Source organism: Phocoena phocoena, chromosome 10 (genome assembly GCF_963924675.1).
Source record: "Phocoena phocoena chromosome 10, mPhoPho1.1, whole genome shotgun sequence".
NCBI lineage: Eukaryota > Metazoa > Chordata > Mammalia > Artiodactyla > Phocoenidae > Phocoena > Phocoena phocoena.
In genome coordinates this window covers 91692643-91711923 of record NC_089228.1, presented here as the reverse complement: position 1 = coordinate 91711923, position 19281 = coordinate 91692643, and the positions used below count along the sequence as shown (strand labels likewise).

Sequence of the window (19281 nt, the reverse complement as noted above, 5' to 3'; positions counted from 1 at the left end):
TTTTTTTTCTCAAACAGCACACAAGGAAAATAAGTCTTTAAGCTTAAGACACACATTACAATGGATAGCACACACAACATCGGCATAATAAAACATTTAACTGAATCTCAAAAAGTGGATGGAATTCACTTGTCTATAATTACTTAAAGAATTTAAGATTTAATTTTTTTCTTTAATAGAGAAAGCAGTCATTTAAAAACGGGAACTCTCTCAGATTCTCTTAGCTGGGGATTGGACACAACCCTGCTATGGCACTGTTATGCAAACAGTCACTATTTGTTTCTGGGTGAGCTATTTGACTGAGATTTAGAATGGGCAGAACTAGAAAGGACTTTAGGGAGTCTCTTGGTCAGGTTTTAGCTGTGAGGCAGCTAAGGCCTGAAGGATGAAATGACTGAAACCAAGGTTCACACAGATAGTGGCAGGGTCAGGACTGGAGGCCAGGTCTGCGCCCTTGTCCCTGCACCACACCACTGTCACTGTGAAATCATCACAGGGGAAGACCCACCAGGAAGCTAAGACTCCACATACAGTCAGCCCTCCTTATCTGCACGTTCCACACCTGCAGATTCAACCAACCACAGAACCTTCCTGATTGGAGGGCCAAGTGTACTAGGCCATTTTATATAAGAGACTTGAACATTCTCAGATTTTAGTATCCAAGGGGGGGGAGGGTTCTGGAACCAATCCCCCCTGATACCGAGGGAAGACTGTAGAAGGTTCTGTATACTGTACCACTGCAGTAAGAGCACAGCCCACTATTTTGGATACATGGCTCTATCATTATCCACTGTTGGATATGTCAGTATCCATGCCAATCAGGAGAGAAAATTCAGAACTGTCCTAAACCCATGGCAACATTTTACAATAATTACATAAACTAAGCATTTTGGCAAAACATTTGCAAAACAAAATCATCGTGTGAAAAAAAAAAAAAGGTTTCAGTTGAGACAATTTTCCTTAGAAACAAGAATAAAGAGGGAACTCCCTGGCGGTCCAGTGGTTGGGACTCTGTGCTCTCACTGCCGAGGGCCTGGGTTCAATCCTTAGTCGGGGAACTAAAATCCCACAAGCTGTACAGCCAAAAAAAAGAAGAAAAGAAAGAAACAAGAATAAAGAAATCCCCATTTGTAGGGAATATCCATCTCTATGGAGGCAGGTTCTACTCAAAATGAATACTGGGTCATGTAACAACCTTCTTTAATTTTTCTATGGTTATTGGAGGATTAATATTAAAAAAGGAACTGGAGTGGCCTAGTCAGACAAAAGACAAACTTTTTTTTCAAATGCCTTAAAAAATATAATTACACTATTTTCATATCTAAGTATACTTCAAAATATACTGCCTTTTAAAAGTGCTTTAAAAATACTGTTAAGATTATTCTCTGTGTAGACTTTAAAATAAACTTTAGTTTTAGTTTGGTAACCACCATTTTCATTTGGATAACTCCAACTTCAGTAGTAAGCCCACTACTGAAATAATTTTTCTCAAATTAATTCCTCCTATTAGTGAATAAAGTACAAACAGCTCTAATTTATCATTATCTTTTAGGCTAAGAAGATACTTCTATTCATCAAAAACTAGCTTGAGCTTTCATGATGTAGAACTGTTGTGACATCAGCATATTCTGGATTGGCTCAAGCTACTGCATCAAAATAATTCTTTTTTTTTTTTGCGGTACGCAGGCCTCTCACTGTTGTGGCCTCTCCCGTCACAGAGCACAGGCTCCGGACGCGCAGGCTCAGCGGCCATGGCTCATGGGCCCAGCCGCTCCACGGCACGTGGGATCTTCCCGGACCGGGGCACAAACCCGTGTCCCCTGCATCGACAGGCGGACTCTCAACCACTGCGCCACCAGGGAAGCCCACATCAAAATAATTCTGAAGTACTATGTCAACAACAAAAATGGTACTGGACATGACCTCGAGCATGGCAGCAAAGAAAAATAAAAGCTTTAAAACAGTCACAGTTTAAATTTGCATGACAGATACTATAAGAAGAGCATTCAACACTGGGGGAAGGCAGATATTTGAGAGCTCAAATTTTGACAAAAATCAGTTTTAACTCAAGAGGTATAGCTGTTTTTAAAAGTGCAAACAATCAATCCTTGCAATGTTCATCAAACAGGAATAGTCAGCCAGTTGGTGATGCATGTTCATAGGTCATAATTCACACACACAGATTCAAAGTTTTACCTAAGATCAGAGATTTATTAAGCCACAAAATTTTATGGCAGAAAGGGACCTCAGAGAATTATTACGTCTACCTCATCATTTCAGAGGAAAGAAAAGGGGAACTTGAAGTTTAAATTACTCAGTTAAGTCAAACAAAACTTAAGAACCCAGGTCTCCTCACTCCAAGTCTGTGCTCTTTCTACCAGGCCCTGCAGTTGCCCCCGGAGCTGATGGCCAAGTGGGGGACAACCCAACTTCCCCTCCACATACAGCGAAAAGTCTGGTGGAGAAGCCTCCCTGGAAACAGCAGACTCCAGCCTCACAACTCCATTCATACTCTTCCCAGGCTTTGAGTCGGAGGCAGTTCTGGCCTGGGATGAGGAAGGCAGTGTCTGACACAGCTGTGCCTGCCTTACGGCCCAACAGTCCAAGCCAATGTTTCAGTAAAGTCTTTGCTGCCATGAAGCCAAAAGGAAACTGAGATGGAAGATGAACCCTTCTCAAGATAGGCTGGGCTTACGCCCAGACTCTACAGAGAAAAGTTTTCTCCCCATCATGACAGGGAGTGTGTTCCCCGTCATGTGTGGCAGTGAGAGAACTGGAATTCAATGGTCTGATTCTTCCCAGTCCCTAATTACATCTGATAGTAAAGTGGGGACTTGGTGAAGCACCTGCGTTCTTTCAGGCCCCTGGGGACAAGTTCCTGATCTTACAGTTTATTGTGACTGGTAAATAAGATGAATTCTTAGCTGGTTCCATCTTTTAATTTTTTTTTTAAGTGAGAAAAGAAGGTTTAGCAAAAGGAGATTTAATGAACAAAAATGATCACGAGGACAACTTCCAATTAAAAAGTAAAGCTTTCAGAGAGCTGGTTAAGTATGCCAGTGTATGGGGGCAACTTTCTATTAATAAAAGTGGATCAGGCCAAAGCCAGCAATATCAAACACCCAACATAATTTGGGCCAGATATAAAATAAATCCTGCCTAAAGTAAATGAGCACTGTAGCATCGATGTGTGTTTATAAATAAAATTATTATTAATCGGCACTAAGCCAACACAGTAATTTAAACCTAGCAAAAAGGCAACGGACGGAAATATGGATGGGGTGGCGGAGGCCAATACCTGCTTAAGGCAAGGAGTTCAGTTATATTCCTGAACAGGTCTCCGTCACAGATCACTGACCACCTTAATTCTACACTAACCAATCTTTGTTAAATACTGTTTGCAATCTGTTGGTCTCACCTGGTAACTGTCCAGCCCTCTCTGGAGCTTGGTGGACCTGGCGGTCACGCAGCCAATGGAGATGGACAAGATAGCTTCGACCATGAGTGGCAGTGTCCCAGAACGCTGGACAGGCTTCACTGTGACTTGCACTCTCCGGGAATGACCCTGCAGGGGCGGGGGTGTGATGCGGAAATGGGGACCAGGAATGGGGATGGGGAGGGATGGATGGGGGAAGAGGATCAAGGAAGGGGAAAGAATTAGGGAACAGAGAGGCAAATAACTAGAAAATTCCAGAAACTGTAAGAGTGGGACAGGGAGAAAACACGAAACAAGCAAAGACAAACCTAGTACCTGTCTGAGTTGAAAGACACCTCCTGTGTTGACATCTTTTGCCTGGTGAAGCTCCACAGCGGCGTACTCCCCCAGCTCATTCAGCTCTAGTATGGAGATCCACATCTCTATTCTGCGAGTAACCTCATTCCACCTGCAGAAACACGTTCCAACCAACGACCGTGTCATTGTCCGGGACATTATTAGCAACAGGAAGAAGGCCCCAGTCCCTGAGCACTCACTATCCGTGAGGCACTGTGCTATGTGTGTCACATAGATTACTTTCTTGTTTAACACTCAGAACAATCCTGTGGTATGGGTTCTTTTCATTTATTTTATTGATATATACCTTATATGCAGTGAACTGTCCCGATCTCAGGCGTAGACTTGGAGGGATGGTGACAAATGCATACACCTGTGCATACACCCGGCCATCACCACAGCAGGTCTGCTCAGGCCCCTTCCCACTCAATCCCCACACCACCTGCAGCAGCTGTGTAACCTCACAGATTAGTTTTACCTGCTCTAGAATTTCATATAGATGGAATCATGCAGTAGTGTACTCTTCTAGGTCTGGCTCCTTTGATTCAGAACAATGTTTGTGAGATTCATCCACAATATGTAAGAGTGGGACACAGTCCTTTTTTATTGTTGAGTAATATTCTATTATATGACTAATAACGCAATTTGTTTATCAAACATTCTCACACTGAAGGACACAGGGTTGTTTACAGTTTGGGGGATATCATGAATAGAACTGCCATAAACATTCATGTACCAGGCTGCTTATGAACTTATGTTTTCATTTTTCTTGGGTAAATACCTAGGAGTGGGATTGCTGGGTCACGGAAGAGGCAAATGGTCAACTTTAAAAGAAGATCCCCTTCTGTTTTCTTCTATAAGCTTTACAGTTTTATCTTTTACATTTAAAGTCATGCTCCATCTCAAATTAAGTGTTGTGTATCCTGTGAATTAAGATCAAGGTTGTTTTCTTCCATAAAGGTACACAGATGTTTCAGTCTCATTTGTTGAAAAGACTTTCCTTTCCCCATCGAATTTTTCCAGGGCCTGGTAGTTCCTTTCACCATTCCCATTCACAAAGGAGGAAACAGGCTCAGAGAGTCCTTATTCTTCAACCACTGTCCAAGGGTGAGCCTTGACCCTGCGTCTAAAGCCCTCAGCCAAGCACAAACCTGTCATGCAACGTTCTTGTCTTAGCATGAAGGGAATCGACTTCCCAGACAGAGCTGCCGTTCCCGGTGCACCGGTGGCCCCACACTTCGATGGCCAATGCTCCATCTGAAATGAACTCCAGGAATTCTTCCGTTACACTCACCACGTAGTCCTGGGATACGCGGGGGAGAGGAAAGGGCGACAGGAGTTAGGCAGAAAGGAATCTGAAACTTCCTTTTTAACTTTCAGCTGTATACAGTCATTTCAGAGCACACTAGCCTGATCCCAACCTTAAAACCATCGCTGCTGTTTCACAGAAAACCGCAAAGAAACCAGAATATTAGATGGGAAGTGATATTCTGAGGTAAGTTAACTGAACTCCTTTTTTTTTTTGCGGTACGCGGGCCTCTCACTGTTGTGGCCTCTCCTGTTGCGGAGCACAGGCTCCGGACGTGCAGGCTCAGCGGCCATGGCTCACGGGCCCAGCCGCTCCGCGGCACGTGGGATCCTCCCGGACCGGGGCACGAACCCGTGTCCCCTGCATCGGCAGGCGAACTCTCAACCACTGCGCCACCAGGGAAGCCCTGAACTCCTTTCTTTGATAAATGAGGACACTGAGGAAAGCAGCAGCCCCACATCGCACTGCCTGTTGGCTGCAGAGCTGAATCTGTCCTCCCTTCCTCTTGGTTCACTCTCTTCCCTGGGACCACTTTGACTTTCAGACAGAACAGACCAATCAGCACAGCAAAAAAAAAAGGGAACTTCTGATTGTTCCTTGCTATGGCTTAGAAGACCAAAACAGAATTAAATTTTATACGATTATCTCCAAGATTCTGCGCTCTTACTCTTAAACCCTCCCACTCCAACTCTTTGTTGTGAAATACAAACAGATGAGCATGAGGAAACGGGTGCTGAATAGACGGAGCAGTGAGGCATCACCTGGAACAAAGCAGCAGGCAAGGACCATGCGGACTTCCTTCCCATTAGTGGAATCTCAGGTGACTCTAATTTCTCGAAAGGGCTGTGCTGTATTGGATTAACCTTATACTACCTAACTTCTTATTTTATTTGGAGACAGAGCCAGAATTTTAAAAGGAAAATAAACTTCATGACCAATTAGCACAAACTACGCTTTTTAGAGGTTAAAAAAAAGCCCCAAAAGACCCCAAGGTTGGGCTTCCCTGGTGGCGCAGTGGTTGAGAGTCCACCTGCCGATGCAGGGGACGCGGGTTCGTGCCCCGGTCCGGGAAGATCCCACAGGTCGCGGAGCGGCTGGGCCCGTGAGCCATGGCCGCTGAGCCTGTGCATCCGGAGCCTGTGCTCCGCAACGGGAGAGGCCACAACAGTGAGAGGTCCGCGCACCACAAGAAAAAAAAAAAAAAAAAAAAAAAAACCCAAGGTCACACAGCGAGTCCAAAGTCTCTGAGACTAGCATCTATTAAACCAGCTGTTAACTAGGATGTACTTAAAATCCAGGTTTCATCCTTCTAAATAAGCAGCTTTTTGGATCCAAAGAAAGATGGGGAATATTTAAAAGAGTATTCAGAGAACCATAATGACAACAACAAAAGATTAATAAAGAATTAAGAAACAGACTTGGTGAATACAGGTAAAAATAAAAAGTGGGCTATTCTCATCAAAATAAAGACTTGACAGGGGACTTCCCTGGCAGTCCTGTGGTTAAGACTTCACCTTCCAATGCAGGGGGTGCGGGTCCGATCCCTGGTCGGGGAGCTAAGATCCCACATGCCTTGGGGCCAAAAAACCAAAACATAAAACAGAAGCAATATTGTAATAAATTCAATAAAGACTTTAAGAATGGTCCACATCAAAAAAGATCTTTAAAAAACAAATAAATAAAAACTTGACAGGGACTTCCCCAGTGGCACAGTGGATAAGACTCCATGCTCCCAATGCAGGGGGCCTGGGTTCGATCCCTGGTCAGGGAACTCGATCCCACATGCATGCCACTACTAAGGAGCCTGTGTGCCGCAACTAAGAAGCCCGCCTACCACAACTAAGACCTGGTGCAACCAAAAAATAAATATCTTAAAAAAAGAGAAATCTAGCCTTTCAAAAAAAAACCTTGACGGACTTTACATATGGGAAATTTTATAGGTGGTGATATGGATTTGTCTTCTAACTGTAGAACCAGAAAGAATAGGCACCATTTCGAAAAGAAGGGGTCTTGAATATCTATGGAGAATTGCCCAAAGAAAAACAAAATTACACAGAGGCTAGACTCTGGCTGTCAGAAATGACTGGTTGGCAGTCTGATATGAAAGACAGGAAGAGTAGCTGATGTCACAAAATAGGTCCAACCAATATTCACCAAATATTCGCCTCTCTCATTTTGTATGATCTTTAAAAGCTCACATGGGACTTTAGAATGCTATGCTTAGATTTCAAAAGAATGAAAAATATCTACAGCAACTTATATGGTTAGATGCTCACGTATATTAAAATAATAAAATGCAATTCTGCAATCTGTAAAATGTGATCACATTTTTGTAAAAAACTTTTTAAAGTTATGCATGCGTGACGTTAAGAGTGTGTATCTCTGGCCATTTATGTGTATGAACATATGTTTGCACACACATAATATACAGCAAATTGTCACTGGTCATCACAGATTTCAGGGAGAGGTCTTTCAGAGTTTATTTTATTTTATTTATTTATTTATTTTAAATTTTATTTTTTGGCTGCATTCGGTCTTCGTTGCTACGTGTGGGCTTTCTCTAGTTGTGGCGGGTAGGGGATACTCTTCATTGTGGTGCCTGCGGTTCTTATTGCAGTGGCTTCTCTTGTTGCAGAGCATGGGCTCCAGGTGCATGGGCTTCAGTAGTTGCAGAGTGTGGGCTCAGTAGTTGTGGCACACGGGCTTAGTTGCTCCACAGCATGTGGGATCTTCCTGGACCAGGGCTTGAACCCATGTCCCCGGCATTAGCAGGCGGATTCTTAACCACTGTGCCACTAGGGAAGTCCCCGGATTTTATTTTAAACACTTTCAAACGATCTGAATTTGTATTAAAGTACGTTTTGAGGTTAAAAAGCTCAATAAACCTATTATGTTTATGAAACATTCATATGGGAAAAAACTCTAAGTTACAAGTAGACTTTTGAACTGAGCCACGGCCGTTTGTTTCCCAAGTAGCTCATTTTTTAATGGCATTTGTACCTTACAGTGAGAGAAGGTCACAGTGTACTGGGCATCCTTGGACTGTGGGGAAGGCACCTCTGGGTCCACTACTGGGGCAGCCACTGTGGATTCACACTGGTCCCAGAATGTGTATTGACAGAAGACGAAATTTGAGAGGTTTAAGGGCAGCCCAGTTGCCTCTTTAATTTTTACCTGGAGAGAGAAAAAAATGCAAACATAACTCTCATAAAGAAAACAAACTATGCATTCTTTTCATACCCAGCTACCTCAAATTTAAGAGTGGGTGATGAAATAAATAAATCAGTCATCCATTTGACAACTGAAAATATTTCATTAAGGGTTACCTACTTGTAATGAAATGTGTACCATAGTTCCATAACTACAGTATGTGAGCATGGTGACAAATGCACACATCCCTCTCAAACTTTCCTAATGACCGAGTTTCTGACACAGCTGTGACCTTTACTAGAAAAGCATGATTCACTAAACAATGTGCGCTCCTGGCATGCCACAAACACAGACTTCTGAAATTTCATACACCTGTCGTCAGAAAGTCTGCTGCACTTCTGGGAAAAGTACTGTCTGTTACTGTATTTATTGTCAGAAAGTTTAACTTTTACCATTTTCTATGAAAAACTCCTAAGATTTTCCATAAAATTGTTTTGAATTGAAAAGGGCATTTATCTGAGCCTTCCCAGCCCTGCCCTCTCACCCGGCATGTCAGTTTTTTGACTCGGTGAATGATTTCCCCGCTGCTGTCTACGACTTCAAGACTCCCGCTTTCACTGGAGTTCTCCGAGGAGTCATCCTCCACCACGCGTTCCGGGACAGCACCTGTAACTCGCATCACTTCCACATGGAGACGCCCGGCAACCTGGGTCAAGGAACCAGAGTGCCGTGGGGTTAAAAGACATCCCGTGGACAATACTGACCTGAGGTGGAAAGCATGCTACGACATCTCCGGCGAGCAGCTCCACTGTTATTGCTGGGGCACCTCCAGCAACGGGAAGCTCTCAGTACTTCCAGGGCCAGCCCACTCCATCGCCTGCCCTGTAATCACCCTGCCTTACTTTGAGCCAAATTTGCCTTTGTACCTTGCCTCCCAGAGTCATCTTCATTCTTACCCGTCTTCTACAGGACAGCCCACGAACAGCACAAAGGCAGCTATCACATTCTACCTAGAGTTATCTGTTTCCCTCATTCACATATTCATTCATTTACTCATTTGATCAAATACCTGGCATCGTGGGAACACCACGATAAAAAGACACAGGCTCTGCTGTCTGGGCACTCACAGTCAAGTGGGGAAAGACACAGAATTAAAAACCCAGTGTAGGGGGCTTCCCTGGTGGCGCAGTGGTTAAGAATCCGCCTGCCAATGCAAGGAACACAGGTTGGAGCCCTGTTCCAGGAAGATCCCACATGCCACGGAGCAACTAAGCCCGTGTGCCACAACTACTGAACCTGTGCTCTAGAGCCCATGAGCCACAACTACTGAGCCCGTGTGCTGCAACTACTGAAGCCCGTGCGCTCTAGGGCCCGTGCTCTGCAACAAGAGAAGCCACCGCAATGAGAAGCCCACGCACCGCAACGAAGTGTAGCTCCTGCTCGCCACAACTAGAGAAAGTCCGCGCGCAGCAACAAAGACCCAAAGCAGCCAATACATAAATAAATAAACAAACAAATAAGTAAATAAAAACCCAGTATAAACTAGCTGTTCTAATAGAGATACATGCAGGTTGTTAGGAGATAAATTTATCCACTCAACATTTACTGAGAGTCAGTGTGTGCCGGGAACTGTACTAAGTGCTGTGTTTACAACAGTAAACCAAACAGTCATGGCCACTGGGCTCATGGAGCCTCTCCCCTAACTTCTTGGGAGCAGAGAATGAGAATGGAAGTGACCTTAGGGCTGGGAGAAGGGTGAGGGGATAAGACCTACTCCAGGAGGAGCGACAAAGTCACCAAGTTATAAGGAAATAGTTTGAGACTTTTTCGAAAATAAAAAAAGGGGGGGTGGGGGGAACTTAAGTTTCCAGATTATCCTGGTGGTTCTCTGCATTGGTGCCAGTTTAGCAGTGTCTCTCTTATAGCTGGTTTCACAGAACTGATTTAAGGATAGGAATGACCCTGACCTTTGCATTCTCAGTGTTGTAACTGGTCAGGTTTTCTTTGGCAACACAGTTTTAGGTCGTAATGACTGGACTTGTGAAGGGGACACATGTTCTGGCACTGCTGTGTCATCTTACATAGTGAAGCTTATTTTTTAAAGGTAGCTCAGATCTAACTTCCACAGAGCAATTGGCCCTGACACCCAAGACCTGAGAGAAATTAGTTGACGGTATTTGACAAGTGAGACAAATATGGAGGAAGGAGCAAGAGAAGGGGAAGAAAGGAAATATGAGAAAACGTTAGAAGACAGTGGCTCTTAAGCTTTTTTCCCCAACGTTTTTTGAGACCCTAATACATTTTTAGTATAATTTCAGGGGATTAACGAAATACTCAAAGCCCACCATGGACCCTAGCTTAAAAACCCTGACTACGGACTCAGCCACTAGATCTCTTTGCCATAGGAGTTGTGCCCATTTTTAACATGGGATAAAGCAACTTAGCCCACTATTTTCCTAGAGCATAATGTCCACAGGTGGGTTACTACATGTGGAATGTGAGCTGTGCACTTACACATCACAACTGGGAATCTAGGGTCTATTTTCTGGGTTCCCTTTGGGCAGAATGGCACCTTATTCTTAGTCTGCTCTAAGAATCACAAGAAATAACTTAGTATTTCCAAGTTTGCATGTTATTGAAGGATAAGCTAGGAAATAAGGATGTTACTAAATTTAAAATGAAAACATCAGTTGATGAAGTGGATAATATAAAAAAGTTTGAACTTGAACATTTTCTGAAATGTTTCAGGCTGACAGAAGGCCAATATAATGAAATAAATGAAATATGAGGGGCATTTTTTTAAAAAAGAGGAGGTAACAGTGGGATGCTTAAGCTTGTTTTCTTTGAATATTTTAGAATTTCAAAATAATCCTCCCAAGTTGTATGTTGTAAAGACCACTTAGGGCCAGGAAGGAGTTAAAGTGTACTACAGAGGTGAGAGATTCAAAGAGAAATCAATATGGGGCACAGAGCTGAATCTGGTTTCCAAAAGCTTTCAAATTTGATTAAAACAAAGAAAATACTTGTGAACCACAAATAAAAAACATGTTCTAATAATCTTTTAAAACCATGCCTTAATTTTGATAGTTTCTTTTGATATTAGTAGAGAAAGAAGAATGTGATCCTGATGCTTCACCCTAGTTTCTTGATCTACCTCAAGAACAGAGCTTAAATCGAATTAAAAAATAAAAAATGAACTTGAGCTCGGTGCTTTGTGATGACCTAGAGGGGTGGGATAGGGAGGGTGGGAGGGAGGCTCAAGAGGGAGGAGATATTGGTGGTACATCTATACATATAGCTGATTCACTTCATTGTACAGCAGAAATTAACACAACATTGTAAAGCAATTATACTCCAATAAAGATGGAAAAAAAAACCAAACTTGAACCATGGCCATTTTCTCAGAGGCTGGCTTGTCCTTACCTCCCCCTGCTGGCTGATGATAGGAACTGCATACAGAAGTTTCACATCACAGAACAGACACTCCAAGAACACATTAGCCACGCCAATTAGGTTGTGATTCTCTTGGGCTTCATAGAAAGGGTCACCTCGTTTCCCGCAGAGTCGCTTTGTCTGAATGGTAGGAGAGGCGGGCGGAAGGCGAGTAGGAAACAAAACATCAACTTAAACAATACTATTTAAAACCAGCATTTTTAAATGTTTTAAAAAGAAAGCACTGGGCTTCCCTGGTGGCACAGTGGTTGGGAGTCCGCCTGCCAATGCAGGGGACGCGGGTTCACGCCCTGGTCTGGGAGGATCCCACATGCCGTGGAGCGACTGGGCTGGTGAGCCACGATTACTGAGCCTGCGCGTCTGGAGCCTGCGCTCCGCAACGAGAGGCCGCGGTAGTGAGAGGCCTGCGCACTACGATGAAGAGTGGCCCCCGTTTGCCACAACTAAAGAAAGCCCTCGCACAGAAACGAAGACCCAACACAGCCATAAATAAATAAATTTTTTAAAAAAAGCACTTATCCAAATAAATTAAAAAGAAGTAAAAATAGAATCACGTCACACGAATAAAACAGAACTATCCCACGGGAGGGGCTTGTTAAGTGACATAAGGGCAGGAAGAGCTCTTCTTTGGTTACAGCCCCACCTATCACACCCCGTCTTCCCTATCACACCCCACCTGCAAGGTTTCATTCCCTGTGCTTTGCCTCATTTCCTTCACCGAATCTTTTTTTCCATTACTAATGTAGAAAAAATGGATCATGCTTTCCAAAATTCTCCTTAGCATCTACCTAGCCATGAACACAGCTAGGGGAGCACGAACACATGCTAATGAATACAAAATCCACACTGGCTCCATTTAAGCTGATTTTTAACAGCATTGACGAAACAGCACAAGTTCACTTTGTCCTACTTCACTTGAAATGTAGTAGCAACCCAATAAGAACACGCTATGTGTTCTCTTCATTTAGTTCCTATCTGTGTGGGGATCACATGTTTTATGACCGATCCAACTGATCCTCTCAAGGTCACTTTCACTTTACATTTCTAATATACATGTCCCAAGTAGCATGACAGATATTCACTGACGCACATATGTGTGTTCTGACGATTAAATCACTTATATTCTTGTCCTTTTAGCACAACCAAAGCTCCTTTACATTTTGTCCCTCTTACCTCAGGAACCTTCTCCTTCCATTCTTGATAAAGGTCTCGCATATCGATTAACTTATTCTCCAGCTTCTCGATGGTCCACACTTGGGTGCTCTTTCCTTTCCTCCTCACTTGAATAGCTGGCTCGCTCACTATGGCTCCTCTCTGCAGAATGAAGGAAAACAAAAACAAAAAACAAACATAACGCATCTTGTTATAACTCTTTTGGATTATTGAAGCAATATGTATTATCGTAAAGTAGAAAGTTTGAAAAGAAAAAACACATAATGTATACAAAAGAAGATGAAACCCTATCACCTAGGGAGTATTCTGGTTTATTTTCAATCTTCTTTGTATACCCATGCACACACAGTTTATTTTTATCACAGTCAGAACCAAACAAATATACAAATTTCCTATCCCAATTCTCTCTCCACAGTTCACCTTCTTGTGTGGTTAAATATTCTTCATAAACATGATTTTTCATAGCAACACAGCCATCCATTATAGGGATGTATCACTCACTTGACTAATTCTCTTGGTCAACATCATGGCTGCTTCAAATTTTTGCTATTACACAGGCCACTGTGATAAGTGTCCTGGTACAAAAGCCCATAAATGTTTATGAACACGTCTATAAGTACAGATTTAGAATAAATTTCTCAAAGGAGAACTACTTGGTCAAAAGATTAAAATGCAAGAACACTGACGAGATACTCTCTGACTCGTTTCTAGCTCGCTTGCTGGAGGGAAAAATGAATGGATGAAAAATTATTTCTTCCAAAGTTTCTCCTTAAATGAAAATTTCTTCAAGTTGAAATGACAGGAAACTTCCCAATGGCTGCAAAGAATCCTTCTGTGTATGAAAAACAGGTATCATATGAGTCTTCCTTTCTCGAAGAATTCACTCTCAGAATGGTACTATCACAAAATATACACACATTCCCCCATTTCAGGAGGCATTTATATGAAAGAGAAAAGCAGGAGGAATTACTTATATATATTTCTAGTTTCAATGTTTTATTTATTCATTCATTCATTCATTTATTTTTTGGCCATCCCAGCGGCTTGTAGGATCTTAGTTCCCCAAACAAAGATTGAACCCGGGACCGCAGCAGTGAAAGCACCGAGTCCTAACCATTGGACTACCAGGGAATTCCCCAGTTTCACTGTTTTAAAGAAAGAATTTATATTAGCAAGGCTTTTAAGCCCCCCAAATTCTCATATTCCGATCATAAAATACCCGAAGGCATATATACCCAAGATCTCTAAAGGATGTCTTAAAAAGAACAGACCCTCCGGCTCACGTCGGGGTCTCCTCACGGATGTTCCGTGGATGCCAGGTTTACGTTCCACTTACAGTATCTACTGTTGTACCTCTCGCTCTCATCTTCTTTGAGAACATTCTTACCTTTCTATTGGCACTGAGGTTTGCAGCAGGGATCTGCAGAGTCACCTGGTAGTCGGTGAGTCTGCTCATCTCCTCGGCTAAGAAGTTAGCCTCCCTCACCAAGGTGTTAGCTTTGACCAGCTGCTCCCGCAGTTTTGCCAGGCTTTGGCGGAAGAGTTCATCCCTGTGGCACAGCAGAAAAGGACATGAGAATGTCCAAAAGAAAACGGCAGTCCCGTTTCCAAGTGAGTCATGTTGTTAGAAAGTAGAAGAAAACTCCTCTCAAACAATTGTTTTTCAAGCTATTTTTGCCAATTCACCTTTTATCCTCCTCTCTTCCCACCAGGTTTCCGTGAGCTCTCCACTGGTAACCACAGATGAAGAGCAAACATGTGGGGTGACTTAACTTCAAACCATGTTTTAAATTATATAACATTTGAAAACAACTAGATTTTGATATGGTAATGCACATGTACACACAAAACCCAATAAAGCAATCCTTTAGGAAAAAGAAATGATTACGACTTCTGTGTGCTTTGGGGTGGGGAAGACCTGGAGCCAGTAAGGAGAAAGTGTTTTACGTGATTTCTTCAGTTGGTAAAAGGTGAGACGTAGGGACCTCTGTGGCAGCAGAAATTCGTTTCTCAACTCTACACAATAGCACTTCCTGATAAAAGCTTCTCTAACAGCCTAACTGGGTCCGAACCCTATTATATGTTTTCCCAGCCCCACATCTTTTGCCTCAGTAGCCTTCATCATAGTTACAATTTTTCATTTATTTGTGTAATTATTTGACCAATAATGTCCGTCTCCTCTACGAAGCTGTAAGCACCCCCAGGGCAGGGACCATGTCTTTTTTGCTTGTCACTACACCTAAAGTGCATGGTCCATCACAGGATATGCAAAAATTACCCACTGAATGAAACAAAGGGTACAGCTGACCCTTGAACAACATGGGTTTGACCTGCATAGGCCCACGGAGATACAGATTTTTTTCACTGTGATCCATGGTTGGTTGAATCTGTGGATGTGGAATGCAGATATCAAGAACCTACTGTAAAGTTATACTCGGATTTTCGACTGCTTGGAGTGTCAGCACGTGATAAATGCTCAAGACACGTCAGGCGCCATTATTTTTATTACAACACGAGATAATGGACTATCAACAGACCCAGGTTCAAACCCTGGCCTTTTCATTTACTTAATGGGTGACTGAGGGAAGGTATTTAAAATGATTGTCCAAGCTACAAGACAGAACGAATAGTTCCCACAGCTTGGTGCTGCTGGGAGCATCAAATAAAATAAGCAGCATTCCTAGACTGTGGTAAGACCACAACAGAACTCAGCAATACTTATCGTGGTTGTTTTTGTTACCGTTTCCTCCACTACTACCTCAGTTCTGATATAAATAAAGTCACAAAGTAAAAAAAAAATTCACATTTAGATTTCTTAACATTAAAATTCTATTTAAATGGGTTCCAACATAAGAGAAATAAAAAACAAGAAATGGTTTTATGCTGAAGAACTATTCAAAAGTTCTCTACTTTAAGACCAGACCGTGGTATTCTAACTTGGCACCGTTTTTATTAAAGGGTAAGGGGGCAGGTGTAATCTTTAACAACTAACATCACAGTAAACATACTTAGGATAAATGATATCTCTGAAAGGAAAGGCAAGTGCTAACAATCCAGACACGGGAGTAAGATTTCCCTCTTTGCCAGGTCTGTCCCGCTTTGACGTGCCTCCGACCGCCTCCCCCAGGACCCCGAGGCCTTGACTCTGGGCGTCTCCACCCCCGTTCCCCTTCGTACCTCTCCTCTGCCCACTGGGTCACTTTCTGCTGAGCTGTCTGGCTGCTATAGGCCAGGCGGTCAGGGCCGCTGCTCTGGGGCCGCCTCTCTGGGGACAGCTGCTGGCGGAGCTGCTCCAGTTCGCGCTCGTACATGAGCCGCTGCTCCTCAAGGGCGCTCCTCTTTTCTTCCAGGTACTGTTTCTCCAGGACCTGAACCACATTTTGAACTGGGTCTGGTGAGCCAAGAGACAAGGCGAGGTGCCTTCAGCGGTGGCTACGACAGGGAGCCCATGGGTGTTCCTTTCGGCGAAAACCATCCCTGCCCCCAGAATCGAGCCTTTCAATGTGCTGCCTGTGAGCGGCCTGAGAGGCCCCATCTGATGAAATCCTCTCCACTTCCTTTTCCTTAACATTTTAGATCAATGCCCTGGGGGGAAACATTCCCCACATCTACTATGTGACTTTCTTCACTTTGATGAGTTCATCCTAATGTTTAGATAGACCACTCAATTGCAAAAAGCAGATGACAGGGGAAAGGGGGTTGGGATTCTATCCACCGAGAAGAAAAACTCAATGAAAGCTAAGACAACTTCAAAGACAGAGCCACATGAGATTTGATTTTTCTGACAGTCACTTCTTAACGCTCTTCTAGCATTGGTTTCAGCACATGGCAAAGGGTCTGTATTTCTGATTTTAGCCACAAATTTATTACTCCTGAATTTCTCTAATGTGAGAGGAAACTTACAGATCACAGCATGTGTTTGAAAACACTGATTGAGTATACAGTCTGGCAATTTCTCAGGTGTTAATAGTCAAGAAAGCAATTCACTTGCAACTATTTCTGGTTTTTTGCGTTTGCAGATTGAGAGATCACCAACACACACGTGGGTGAACAGGTATTAGAAATACTAATGGGTCTTGTTGAAAGGGGCCATGACTGTGACGAGTGGTGGCTGTGGTGTAGGCAGGACTCGGTCCTAAAGAGCTAATTGGCTACGGCAGGACATTAGCTTGGTAACAACCAATGGCCTGGATGTAATGCAGAAAGATTAAGGAAGGCACTGACCACATGCACAAAAGAGAAAGTCATGCTGTCTCTAGGGAAACAGTATGTTAGACAATCTGGATGGTAAACAAAGAAATCACCATAATGGTAAATATTTCCCTGAAGTACATGGGACCTAGGAGATGTGTTCGTATTCTCAGACTAGCCTGAGATTCACACACTTGCTTATTATTCAGTGCTGCTCGTGTCATATTTTTTTTTTTTTTTTTTTTTTGCGGTATGCGGGCCTCTCACTGTTGTGACCTCTCCCATTGCGGAGCCCAGGCTCCGGACGCGCAGGCTCAGCATCCATGGCTCACGGGCCCAGCTGCTCTGCGGCATGTGGGATCTTCCCAGACCGGGGCAAGAACCCGTGTCCCCTGCATCGGCAGGTGGACTCTCAACCACTGCGCCACCAGGGAAGCCCTCGTGTCGTATTTCTATATATTGACTCTCATTTTAATTTCCAGGATAAGAGAAGGAAATTAAGAGGAATTTTTACATCACCTCATGATAGCTATTGACTGACTTTACCAGAAGACCCTAATAAATCAGCAGGTAAATTTTAGTAGTTTTCTTTATAAGAGGAAAAGAAAATAGCATGTTAGCTTTAAAAACAGGGTTAAATAATACAAAACAGAGTAGAAAGTACTTTTAAAAATCACTAGATACACAGAGTATAGGTGAGTTGTTTTAAGAAAAATGACAACCACAGCAGCAATAATAATTCTACTGGCTGCTGGCTATATCTCAGGTAGAGGCACTATACGCTTTGCATGCATCATCTCATGAAAACCTTGCAACAAACTTAAGGGTGGATGGCGTTCCCATTTCAAAGATGAGACAAACTGGGACTCAGAAAGGTTAAGTAGCTGACCTAAGATTGCACAGCTAATAAGCAACAGAACTGGGTTCTGAACTCAGATCAGAGCTAATTGTCTGGGGTAGGAAATAAACTTAGTAATAAATTGTACTCTTACCTCCAATGTTTTCCTCAGAATTAGTACTCTGTTAAAGAGTAGATTTTAAAAAAAAATACTGTTCTTCGCTGATATAAAATTCTCAGATTCATTATTTTTTCAAAGCTGAATACTTTTCTTCATAGAGTCCTGACACAGAGTCCCTGAAATATGTTAACTTGAAAGGCCAATGGAAAATGGACTCCTAAAAAAAAACCCTTTTACACAAAGGCAGACCATGGGTGCGTAAGACTTTTTCCACAGAGTAAAAACTGACATACTCCAAAGGATTAGAACTTCTAACGTAGCCCTAGAACTTCTGGGGCGGGGTGGGGGGGGGAGAATAATATGGTGATCTTTTTTGAGGGAGTTTAAAGAAATCTTACATGTAAGGGCTAGAGAAGAAAAGTTCTCTTGGAATTAAAAAATATACATATTTCTCAAACAGTATACATATATTTTTTCTCTATTTAGGCTCTAGGTTTAAAAAAGAAAGGACAGGGTCCTCACCATCCATTTTTAGGGCCCTAACTGAGTGTTTATGAATCTTTTCCAGAGAGAGAAAACTGGGAAACACACCAATTTTTAAATAAAATCATATCCTAGGGTTTTTGCTAAAGGACACTGAATAAGATGTTTAATTCTTATTTCTACTTGTGGGTCAGTGGTAAGTAGAAACACACATGACCCCAGATGGCTGAGGTAGGGGGTTCCATGCCAATGCAGAGGTAATGTGACTGAGGCCTTTTTAAACTGCTTTAGCAGCTACCACGACATAGCAACCCTACTACTCACCAGGCTTTCTCAGTGGCCACAAATCAACATGCAGATATGCAAGAGAGAGCAACTCAAAGTATCCCTCCCCAAGCCTGCCACAGACCAGCCTGGGAAGCCTTGCCTGGAGACTCTGAGTCTGGCTATGCTACACACAAACCTGGTAGAGGTACAGGGACTGAGGTTTCTTTTTCTTCTCTGATCCCAACACAAGTCTGGAAACACTTTTCTCTTAGACATATTTGATAACATTTTCTTTTCGAATTAATTAACCTCTTTTAAGCCTTTATCACTATACAACATATTCTTAAAAAGGTCACCCTAATCAGCAAGTCACTCTGACTCTATGATATGGCGTAGGACAGAAGCCGAAGATGATCTGGTCTGTTCTCAAACAACCAATCCACTTTACAAGAGAATGTTAACAGTTTCCTTTTTCTCCCTATTTTCTTTCTTCCTCTTGTATGAACTGTTTTAAAACTCAGTAA

At 42.8% G+C, this 19281-nt stretch overlaps 1 protein-coding gene across 1 annotated transcript in view; it reads right to left on the bottom strand.

Annotated features, from left to right (window-relative positions):
* KIF13A (kinesin family member 13A) overlaps window positions 1–19281 on the bottom strand; it is a 215293-nt gene that overhangs the window by 21439 nt on the left and 174573 nt on the right. Inside the window, exons 17-25 of the mRNA XM_065886006.1 lie at window positions 16035–16248; window positions 14245–14407; window positions 12858–12998; window positions 11655–11804; window positions 8776–8937; window positions 8082–8255; window positions 4924–5075; window positions 3752–3884; window positions 3419–3565 (exon numbers count right to left, since the gene is read on the bottom strand). Of these exons, the coding sequence (XP_065742078.1) occupies window positions 3419–3565; window positions 3752–3884; window positions 4924–5075; window positions 8082–8255; window positions 8776–8937; window positions 11655–11804; window positions 12858–12998; window positions 14245–14407; window positions 16035–16248 (1436 nt within the window). The remainder of the gene's footprint in view (window positions 1–3418; window positions 3566–3751; window positions 3885–4923; window positions 5076–8081; window positions 8256–8775; window positions 8938–11654; window positions 11805–12857; window positions 12999–14244; window positions 14408–16034; window positions 16249–19281) is intronic.